Genomic DNA, 11,777 nt, shown 5'->3' on the forward strand with positions numbered 1-11,777 from the left:
GATAGGACTATATGATGGAGGAAAGCAAAATGAGAAGTCAGAAGTAACAGGAGGAAAACTAAAGCATGTTTTTGAAAGAAAAGTTTATTTAGTACAATGTGTGGAGAAGTTGGGTAGGTAACAGCAACAGTACTGCCTGCCCAAAGAAGAGAATTTTGATTTTCCTTTTCTTTTCAGGACCGAACTGAATCAATGTCCTTATCAATGAGAACTTTTCTACTTGTACCTCATCCTTACTGCCCTCTAGCTGCCCTAAGCTAGAGGGAATGTTGCATTTCATCTTTAAAATTACTTAGCTCTTCATTCTTCTTCTAATAAATACTTTCATTCTCTGAAAGTAGTTACCATCAACTGGAAGGAAGCACAGAAACATGTGATGAAAGTAAATTACAAGAAGGCTTACACAAATGAAGGTCTTTCAGCAAGAATCATGAGCATTTCTGTATAAACATATGTGTGTATATAAAAGACATGTAGGCCAGCTGTGGTGGTCCCAGCCTGGGGAACCTTAGGAATAAGTAGGATGACTGTAGCTTCTGGCCAGCTTGAGCTATATATACATGGAGTATACATGATTTGTCCTTAGATGATCCTTTTAGATCAAATGGATCAGTACAACCTTGTGAGACAGAATACACTAAAAGGAAGAACTCAACCTCGAGGAGCTTTGTTCCTCCGGAAAGAATAGTCACCTGAGACACTTTTCCTTGAAAGTTGGCTTTCAGAATAACCTTAAGCTCATTCTCAACTTCTGTATCTAAGGATTCTGCAAATATCCAACTTTTAAAATAAAATCAATGCAAGAGCAGGGGGAAAGTTCTGCTGTAGTAGCAATAGGGCAGAGTTAAGTCAGGAAGAACCTCCCTGTAAAAATGGAGCTATATTACACAGATGAACTGGGATTTTATTATAGTCTTCCTGAGCAGTTATTCTGTTCCCTAAAAGTATGTCATAGAATTCTTTTAATCATGAACTCTTTAGAATTTATACCCACAAGAGAGGACAGGGGCTCATCAGTCCTCACCTAAAGCTGGAGAGCTACTAACAGTTGAGAGCTTCTGGAAGGAAGGTTAAAGGTTTTTTTGTTTAAAGGAATGTGTCCCCCTGTAGGCATGCTCCACTCTAGAGGATGGCCCACACCCACAAGTATATAGGTAATGTTGGAAGGTAGAGGGTGAGGAGATGGGAGTGGGAGAAGAATGTCATCAAAATACATGTTTGCATGTATTAAATTCTCAAAGAATTGATGAAAATATATACATAGTATACACAGAAGTTCCAAAACTAGTTAAGGGGCCAGGTGGGGGAATTTCAAGCTAAAGGAATAGACTTTAGGTAGTATGATGGAAGAAAGGGAAATAATGGGACAGAAAAGGTTAAATGGTGGTTGGGGGTGGGAAGGGAGCATAGAGGAGGTGGTATGGATAACTATCACTAAAGACCTCTGAAAATGCCTCATGGAAACCTACTACTGAAGATGCGCTCGCTCTCTCTCTCTCTCTCTCTCTCTCTCTCTCTCTCTCTCTCTCTCTCTCACACACACACACACACACACACACACACACACACACACACACACACACAAATTACTCATTAAGGGCAGTACATGGGGAGAGAAGGGTATGCCTCACTCAGGCACCATAAGCAATCAAATAAAAGGGTAAGTGCTAAGTCAGGTTACCTTGTTTTGAAATGTTTGTCAGCAGGACCCCATAGACCCCAGGCAAACATTAGAGGCTATAGCCATTGCTTTCGGTTTCCCTCGAGACCTTGAAAGATGACCTTATTGCTGAAGACAGTTGAGTCTTGGGACAGTCTAGCTGCTACTGACCTGGAAGCTTCATCCCACTGACTGGAAGGCTCTATGTATGCTACTGGGGGGCAGGTAGTAATCAACAGTCTTCCCAGCCGTGAACCCTATGATCTACAATAACAACTGGTTTGGCAAGACTTGTCTAAAGAGCAGGGCTAGAGAGATGGCTCAGTGGTTAAGAGCACTGACTATTCTTCCAGAGGACCCTGGTTCAATTCCCAGCATCACATCACAGCTCACAACTGTCTGTAGCTCCAGTTCTAGGGGACCTGACACCCTCACACTGGTATATATGCAGGCAGAACACTAATGAACATTATAAAACACCAACGAACATTATTAAAAAGAATATATGTCTAAAGAGCAACTAAAGTCTTAGGATTTAAAGCCTGTTACATAGACAGAACTCATGCCTGGTAGTATTAACTGGGCCCAAATCCCATCACTGGTTAGGCAATAGGTCTTAGGGAACAACTTAATATTATCCTGCAAAATAAACACAGTATGAAACTGATACCCTTAATTTCTTATCTTTATACCAACCCTAACGAGAGAAGCTTCTCTCTGTAGTAGATGGTGATTAATACAGAACCACAACTGGCCAGTATGTAGAGAATAAACTCTGAAGTGCTCAGCTCTAAATGGGACATCAATACACACATCTTCCCGCTTCAAGGCTCAGGGATCATCAGTGAAGGGGGGAGAAAGAATATAACAAAAAGATGTAGCTGATTTTGTGAAACATTATTTGCTGGACATGACAGAACCACCACATACATTAACTCATAGCAGCTGTCACTATATGTACATGATTAAGCCAGCCCAAATCCCAGCATAGCCAGGAAGGGATCATTAAGTTCTACAACTAGCTGAGATGCCACTGGCACCTGACTGTTTCTGGGGAAGGGAAAGTAAGTTGTCCTTAGGGATGGGGCTCTTGAAAAACTATCCACGCTCCAATATGTAGTCCTATACCTAAGAGGACTCAAATGTTTTGTTTTGTTTTTGAGAGAGTGAACACATGGAACTGGGATAGAAAAGTGGTGTTGGAGGGTAGGGAAAAGCTGGAGGGGAAGGAATGGGGATGGATTTGATCAAAATAGATTATATGCAAGTTCTCAAAAAAAAATATCCAAGCCAGGTATAGTGGTGCAAAGCTATAATCTCAGTGCTCAGGAGGCAAAGGCAGGCTGATTTCTGTGAGTTCAAGATCATTCAGGATTACTTAGTGAGAACTGTCTCCAAAACTAAGTAAATAAATAATAAAATAAATATATATTAAAAAATTCCACAAATACAAATTACAAATTTTTTAGGAAATAAACTCTTTCAGATGAAACAAACATAGGGGGGCAGTGGAAGAGAGACCTCTAACGTTATTAGCTTATATCTAAGGGCAAAATATGATAAATGATTCAAAATGTCATGCATAATTCAAAATATCATACCTCTGCACTCTGGGAAAATAAAATTTCAAAATGTATCAGGACTGGTGTGATATCAGCTGGACTTGCCCATGTATGTAGTAATATAAGGGATGTGCAAATATTTCAAGTACTTATCAACCATATATATTTCTGTATTTTTTCCTCTTTCCCTTGTCTCTCTAGGTGTTCAGTTGTTTATCTTTTGAGCTAATTCCAGGAAAAGGCACACGGGACTTGGTATTTCCACAGGGAGTTGGGGGATGAAGTGAAATGCATTTATATTAAATTGTAGCTCAGAAAGCAAAACTTTATTCTGGAAGTTTAAGGAAAAATTAAGAAGGTTCAATTTCCATATTCCCTAAATACAGTTGATTTGACTGGAGATCTCCTATATAACTGTGTAATTATTTGCCCAATGCCACAGTACTGCTCTAAGCATACCCTGAAGAAGCAGCTCTGTTCCTCGTGGAAAAGAAATGCCTCTTGGGTGTTTGTTAGCCTCCTAAGGGTAACAAGTCAAGTCCTGTTCTGCTTTTACCTAGTCAGAACCTTCCAAATCTTTCCATTTCTTTCTTCTGTTTAAAAGTTACAGAAACATTCTTAAGTGGAAACCTTGTTTTCAATTTGATTTCTGGACACTTATATATAAAGAAACAAAACAGTTGTCCATCCAAGCAGAAGTCAAAGCCATGTAGCATACTCTACCTGCTGTGTCTGTTGTCTCTGGATTGCTCTCACTTTGGGAACAGGGCTCTCTCTGGAGGAAGAGGACTGCTGCCTGGATCGGCTTCCATTCTGCACAGGTTCAGCCACTAGGGCTGCAGATGCCACTGACATGCTCCCTGTGCTACGTAAGGAAGCACTGTGTGGAAGGGATGGAGGAGCTTTGGCTCGGGCACCTAACCCAGCCTGGTCCATTTTTCGGATTTGGGACTGCCCAGTACTATTTTGTCGAGGCAGAGCAAGAGGTATGTGTCTGTCTGGTACAGTGTGCCGCCTGGAGAAGTCTTCACTGTGCGAACTTCTTTTGGTGAAATCTTCCATGCTGCTATTGCTGGGTCCACTGAGTTTGAAGTCTTCACTATTGCTTTGGCTTCTAGAACTGGCAGTGCTTAGGTTCTCCAAACTAGAATCTACAGAGGCCTTTGGCATTGCTGGAACTGGGTTGTTGAGGTGATAGACAGGGTTCTGGAATGACAAGGGCTGGAGACTTCCTGGCTGGTTCAGGGGTCTTCTCACTTGAGGTGCACTCTGGGGAGTGCTCTGGGCTTCCCGAAGTTGTTTGATGCTAGCCACCTGGGTTATAGAAAGTTGGCTTCCTGCGAGGCGCATAGGTACATCAAGCATGACAGACGCATGCTCCGCCTGAGCAGCATGAGTGTCCTGGAGGTCCATGAGGGAGATGCTCCGGCCATTAGGAAGGCTGTTTTCCTTTTCATCCTTTTCAGAGTAAGTCATGCTCTGGGAGGAGGCTTGCTGAACCAACAATAATGTTTTCCCTCTGAAATAGCTGTCTGTGTTCTCCTGGCTTGGAGATTTTAGTTTATGCAAATCACTGTGGAAAAGGAATGGCCCCCTTAATTACTCTTGAGGCAAATTCAACATAATTAATAGTTCTTCAGTTTGGGCATGAGACTCTTTTGAAGTTTCACAGGCCCAATAGGGAAGTTACATTTCTTTAGAAACTCAGATTTCATTATTCATCACTACAATCCTTAGAATAAAATCTAGCATTACTAGTTTTCTCCCAAAGGTTGAAATAATATTCCTCCCACCTTAGTTTTTAATGAGTTAGAATACTCTCTCAAATATCCTAATTCATACTTAGTTCTGTCATAACCTTCAGAGAATATCTGTTCCTTGCTAAAGGCATAAATCATTCCAATTCAGAGCACAAAGTTGAGGGCTCAACATTTTGTACACCTATTCAGCAGGCATAGACAACTCTAAAGTGGTTTTAACTGAGGGTCTAGGGCAGTGGTTCTTAACTAGTAGGTCTTAAACACGTTGGAGGTTGCTTATCAGATCTCCTGCATATTAGGTAATTACATTCCAACTCATAACAGTATCAAAATTAGTTATAAAGTAGCAAGAAAATTATCTTACAATTGGGGGTCACCACAACATGAGGAACTGAATTAAAGGGTTGCAGCATTAGGAAAGTTGAGAACCACTGGTCTAGGGAGTAGTAGATTACATGAAAACATCAATTTTATAATAGCCCTTCATCTTCCATGAAACATGACAGACAGATCTTTGTATATATTTATACCATAAAATGTTACAGTATCATCCCGGAAAATAAGTAATACTGGCTGTTGTGCATTGTGACAAACAACTGGATTTATCTCAGATGATTTTTTTTTAGTTGCTCATAGCTTATAAGTTGCAAACTTAAAAAAAATAAGGTAAGTAGGTTTCTGTCAAATTTAAACATTATCTGTTTGAGGAGCAGCATTCAAATCCTCTCTTTCATACCTGTCAGTGGGGTCTTCAAATATTTTCTGCAGCCCAGAGGAGAGGCTTCCACTGACATTTGGACTGGAGCTATGCTCAGCAAAGCGTCTCAGCTGCTGTTGTATTGGTGTAGGATTAGTCAGAGACTTGGTAATATCAGCAAGAACACGAGGGAGAGGCCCCAGTTTTGCCACAGTTGCCTGTAGGAAGGAATTTTCACCCTAATTGGACAATAAGCATTGTGACATCCACAACATATTGTTTTGGGGACAATGATGCCCATTGATGGAAGGATGTAGGTTGGAGGAAGGGTAGGTATTGTACATGGGAGTGGCAAGTTCATAATGCATTGTTATGGAGCAGCAGAACCATGGCGTCGAGATGAATGGAGGAGGCGGAACAAGGTGCAGTAGACATTGAAGAAAGAAAGGAAATAGAAATTAGGATTATGCAAATAAAAATTAAAAGTCATGCTCAAAACAAACAAACAAACAAACAAACTATTGCCATTCCAACTAAAATATGCATGCAAAGCACACTAAGTCTTTGAGTGACTACCAGACCAAGATGGAGAGGGAAAGGGAAGAACCAAACACCTTTTAACCAAAGGAACTTTGGGATCAGATGGCTGCCAGCGTGATGAAACTTCCGGAGGAAAAGCAATTATGTGAGGAAAGCAATGCATGCCAACATACAGGAAGGTGCTGCACTCAGGGACCCAGAGAACTGCAGGATGTGCAGTTAGTTTACAGTACAATCCACTATTCCAGTAAATCTTGGAAACCTTGACTCACTGTCAACTGAGTCTTTTGTTAAAAACCAAACCAAACCAAAATAGTAAAATCAGGGCATTTTCTCTCCTCTGAGATGTGTCTAGATATACTCCTGGTTTCCATGACTAAAGACTAAAAATGAAGAAGTGTGTTCACATAGAAAAACCTGTTAAAAAAAAGACTTTGATTATGAATAAACTAGACCTATTTCGTGAAATAATTGTATGTGTATCTTACTGATGTAGCTATCTAAAAACACCTTTTAAAATAATTGTTTTATCTTATCTTCATCATTTTTTTCCCTAATGGCATTCTTATCCCCATGGGTTCTCATGGAATCCCTCAATCACTATGCAGTTTAGGATAAGCAGCCATGGATACCTTTAGATTGTTATCTTCTCAATGATCAGTGTGTCTGGCAATCAAACCCAGGTCCTTGTTCATGCCAGGCAGGTACTCTATCATTGTATTATACTGTGTGCTTTCCTTGCTGACATTCAAACCTCAGGTCCTCTCATGCCAGGCAGGTGCTCTAACACTTAGCTGCATGTTCCAGCTAACTGGCACTCTTCCACTCTGCTAGGGCAGGTATGAATGTCATCTGAAGAATGCTTTTACTTGCTCAACAATGCTAAGCTAAGAGTCACATAAGAAGAATTTACTTTCTACATAACTTCAACTGAGTATCCACATAGCATTTCTTAAAGTAAAGAAGTAGTTCTTGAGGATAAAGAATGGTTTATGGTTTTATAAACATTTTAAGTACCATAACTATATTTTTTCTAGAAAGTAAAATTTACTAAGAAGTTTATTCTTATACATTAGATAATAACACTTTATAGATAAGAAAATTTAAGAAAAATAAATCCTTATAGAAAAATAACATTGACTACTGAACTATTTTATACTATAGAATCTATTCCTCTTTTTAAAATCCAGAATGAAGAAAATGATTGGTATGTTTTACACTTTGTTGTTAAAATGAAATAAAGTTCCTTTGTCATAAGAAAATGATTATTTTTGTGTTCTTAATTCACATTGGTAGATAAAGAAAACATCTGTACTTTCAGATCCTATGTGATTCTTACTGCTGAAAATTATATCCAACCCTGACTTACACAATGGGAAGAACAATTTCTCCATGGTGAAATTAACTTGAATATGATGAACAATATTTTTTAAACTTGTACCTTAAAAAGATCTTGTCTTTAGAAATTACCAGAAGTTTCTTTTACATAGATAAAGATGCATATACTAATATCTGATAATAGTTTCTAGGCAAGTTGTCATATATATATAAATTTACAGAAATATTGTCTTTAGAAATTACCAGATGAAGTTTCTCCTTATACATGGATGCATATAGTAATATCTGAAAATAGTTTCTAAGCAAGTTGTCATATATATAAATTTACAGAATATTTGATTAGTTCAGGTAATTATTTAAACATATATTAATGATTCCATGGCTCTCCAAGAATTTTGGTGTACATCACCTACTTAATGATGGTGTCTAGAACAAAAGGCTGCTGTCACCAGCAGAAAAGCTGTTTGCTGTCATCATCATGATCTCTGGGATCTGGACACTAAGGTTCTGTATCTCCCATTTCCCACCACTCCCCGACTTTACCTTATCAAGCTGGGAAACCACTTCCCACAGTAAGGAATGCAAAACTGACAGCTCTCTGCCCAGATCAATGTAACCATCAAAGCCTGGGGTGTTTGAGATGGTGTCTGGATTAGAGATCTCCAAAAGGAACCGCTTCATTCCACCCCATTCATGTTCTAAAAAATCATTCATGAATGCCATGTATTCCTCTTTGTTACCAAACCTGAGTTAGGTGAGAAAACAAGAAAGAACGTAAGTCAAGAAAAGATATGTTAACATTTTGAGTTGACTTACAAAGAGGTATCATGTCTTTTATTTTGTGATGATAAGGATTTTAAGTTGTAACTGCTAAAATATTCTTTCTTAATATTTCTTTAACTCATGTTGAAAAACTCAAAAGTAAAGACAAAAATTCCTGTTTTGGTTTTCAAAATTTTCACATAATATAATCCTTAGTTATCTACCAAATGCCCATCAATACAATCTCCAATTTTGCTATTTTTTTTATTTCTAGTTTCCAAATGTATTTCATAGTAGTCTCTTTCTTACCCATGGTTCATATTGAAAGACCTCTAATGGATGCCTGAAACTGCAGGTATCATTGAACTCCCTATATTTTGCCCTATAATGCACTCTTAACCCCCCCCCCAAAAAACCAACCCAAATTTAAAAGGACTTTATAGTTTCTCTTCATCACATCCAAATTGCCAGCATAACAATTTCTACTTGGGTGGGGACTATTAATGAGTAATCTAAGATTATTTGAATACAAGCATTATGATATGTCATTAGTTAATCTGAAAACCAAGAGCCTATTAATGTAGGTGGTATATACTGCATGGATACAGAGAACAAACGGATGACTGAGCTAGTCAGACATCAGGAGATATCCTACTCACAATGGTTTGAATGCTGCATTTAATATTTTTGGACCACAGTTGATCTCAGGTAACTAAAACCATGAACTGCAGTCCTTACACAAGAGGAGACTGTATGGGAGGAGACTTTTTCTAAGTCTCTGTTCATGTTCTTTATTTCATCAAAGAAGAAATTTCTGCCCATCTATTTTCCTACTATAAGTCTATAAAACCTGCCCCAACATAACCTACAAATAATTTTATTAGAAATAACTCAAATATGGGCAATTTTTTCTGTGTTAGCTATAAGGTCCACTTCAAAAAAATTCTATTAGAGGGCTGGAGAGATGGTTCAACAATTAAGAGCACTAGTTGCTCTTCCAGAGGACCTGGGTTCTATTCCCAGCACTTACATGGTGGCTTGCAACTGTCTCTAACTCCAGTTCTAGAGAATCCGATGCCCTCTTCTGGCCTCTATAGGCACCGCACATGCATGTGGTACATAGGCTTACACATAAGCAAAACACCCATACACATAAAATTAAATTTAAAAAAAATTACAAAATAATATATGAGAAGACAGTCTGCTTCAACGGCAGTTTTTCTTCCATACATTGTTGGTAGAAGCTTGTCTGTCTCAATATTAAATATATCTGTGATCACTTTAGCAGTCTGAATTCTTTCCTGGTCCTTCCTTCTCTCCCCCTCTCTCTTTTGGAGAAGTCTCACTGGCTGGCTGGCCTAAACTAGATTGGCCTTGGACTTAAAAAGATCCACCTGCTTCTACCTCCTGAGTGCAGGGATTGAAGGTGTGAGCCACTGTTCTTGGCTTCCAAACTTCCTTTGGAAAATAAATTTAAGCCTACAGAAAGTTAAAAGAATATATAATGAACATCCATATGCTTTTCATCTATATCAACCAACTGTTCACCTTTTTTGGTTTGCCAGGTTTGCTTTCATTCTCTACAGATATATATCCTTTTGTTAAAATCTAGAATCATTTTAAACTAAATCACAGATACTACCTCTACATACTTTAGAGTCCGTTGTTTCCAGAATAAGGAGTATCTTATATAAATCAATGCCATTTTCACATTAAAGATTTTAAAACATTATTCATGATTCATCTCATATAATTAGATTCTACTGTTTTTTTTGCCAAATAATAAAAATTATTTTGATAATTATATGTGTATGTATGTGATTGTGAGTGTGGGTGCCCCTTGACGGCATAGGTGATGGATTCCCTGGGAACTAGATTTGCAGGCAGCTGTGGGCTACCTGATGTGGGTGATTAGAACCAAACTTGGGTCCAACGAAGTAGTTGTAAGTGATCATAACCGCTGAGTTATCTTTCCAGTAGCCAAATAGCTAAAAAAAAAACCTTTACATTAGTTTATTTTGTATGTGTGGGATGGTGGTGTTTGCACATCATGGTGCACATGTGGAGGTCAGAGGTCAACATGTTGACGCTGTTTTTTTTTTTTCTGTCTACCATGTGGGTTTGGGATATTAAACTCAATTTGTCAGGTTTGACAGATGGTGTCCTTACCTGATGAATCATCTTGACGGACCCCCAAATAATTTTTACAGATTGTTTTTCTAACTTATAATACCAATAAATTTCAAGTATTATACATAAGCAAAACACCCATACACATAAAATTAAATTTAAAAAAAATTTACAAAATAATATATGAGAAGACAGTCTGCTTTAATGGCGGTTTTTCTGCATTTGGTTTCTTTTGATTGTCTACAATGTCCTTCCATCTTCTGCATTTTTCTTAATACCACCTGTTAGAAGTGGCCAGCCTATTTGCAACAGATGATGTAACCGCAGTATTTGCCTGTTTTCATGACATGTTTGATGGATGCTTGGGATTGAACCTGGACCTAGTGCATGCGATGTAAGAATACCACTAGCCTTTCCCCAGCACTCTCATTCCTATACTGGTTTCACATTGCTAAAATAATGCGTATGTTATCATTTGTCATTCTATCTTTAATTAGTACTTTATTTAGTTATTACCACTTACATATTATTAGATATCCTTTATAAACATTTTCGGCTGTTACTAAATGTTTGTACCAGCGTTATTTAGTATTTGTTTCCATTTTAAAATTTTTATTGACAATGCAATAAAAATCTAGTAGGAGTGGGAATGCGGCTCTCAGCCTCATCTAAAAACTCATGTGTTTCTTTAAAGCCAGGTGTTTTTTAAAGGGTTAGGGTAGTTTCACCTACTTGGCAAAGTTGGCCAGGTTCTGAATGACCTTGGCAATAAGAGTTAGAGTTCGAGATGTGCGGTCATCAGGATACTCCTGCATCAGGCTGAAAAGACTGGGAGACATAATGGCTGGGCAAAGGAAACGGAGAAACAGGGAGGCACTGATGAGCCGCTCACTGATGTCTTGCTTGCCCCGGTTCAGGCACTGCTGCTTCCATGATGCAAACACTTCTTTCAACTCACGAGGGAAGACACTACAAAAGGGGGAAAATATACACAAAAACCCCTAAAACCTCTAAATATAAAGTGTCATAACCTATGAAAGTGACCCCTCTGACCCAGGATGCCCCTGTTCTACAACTGAGCTAGGAGGAGGACCTACTAGACACTCAGAGATGGGAGTCAGTCTGATGCATAGCTGACAGGAGGTGGGATAGTCAGAGAAGGCCAAGTGGAGATTAGAAACTGAAAGTAACAAGTTTTGGATTAGTACAAATTTAGTTTAGCAGAGTGGAAAAACAGCTTGGGGCTCCTTACTAAACAACCTGGTTTAACATAGCTTACCATAATATCCCTAAAGGCTGTTCATGAAAAATCTTCCCAAACTCACCAC

General features: G+C 38.6%; 1 protein-coding gene across 6 annotated transcripts in view; it reads right to left on the reverse strand.

Annotated features, from left to right (window-relative positions):
* Positions 1-11,777, reverse strand: part of Rasal2 (RAS protein activator like 2) — a 287,723-nt gene that overhangs the window by 18,848 nt on the left and 257,098 nt on the right. For 4 of the 6 annotated variants that reach the window (XM_075988340.1, XM_075988341.1, XM_075988339.1 and 1 more), the window contains 4 exons: positions 11,182-11,418; positions 8,101-8,302; positions 5,719-5,918; positions 3,946-4,795 (listed from right to left, as the gene is read on the reverse strand). In XM_075988340.1, coding sequence (XP_075844455.1) covers positions 3,946-4,795; positions 5,719-5,918; positions 8,101-8,302; positions 11,182-11,418 — 1,489 coding nt within the window. The remainder of the gene's footprint in view (positions 1-3,945; positions 4,796-5,718; positions 5,919-8,100; positions 8,303-11,181; positions 11,419-11,777) is intronic. The other 2 variants (XM_075988343.1, XM_075988342.1) reach the window with 1 other exon arrangement.

Source organism: Microtus pennsylvanicus, chromosome 10, assembly GCF_037038515.1.
Source record: "Microtus pennsylvanicus isolate mMicPen1 chromosome 10, mMicPen1.hap1, whole genome shotgun sequence".
In the NCBI taxonomy this organism is placed as follows: domain Eukaryota; kingdom Metazoa; phylum Chordata; class Mammalia; order Rodentia; family Cricetidae; genus Microtus; species Microtus pennsylvanicus.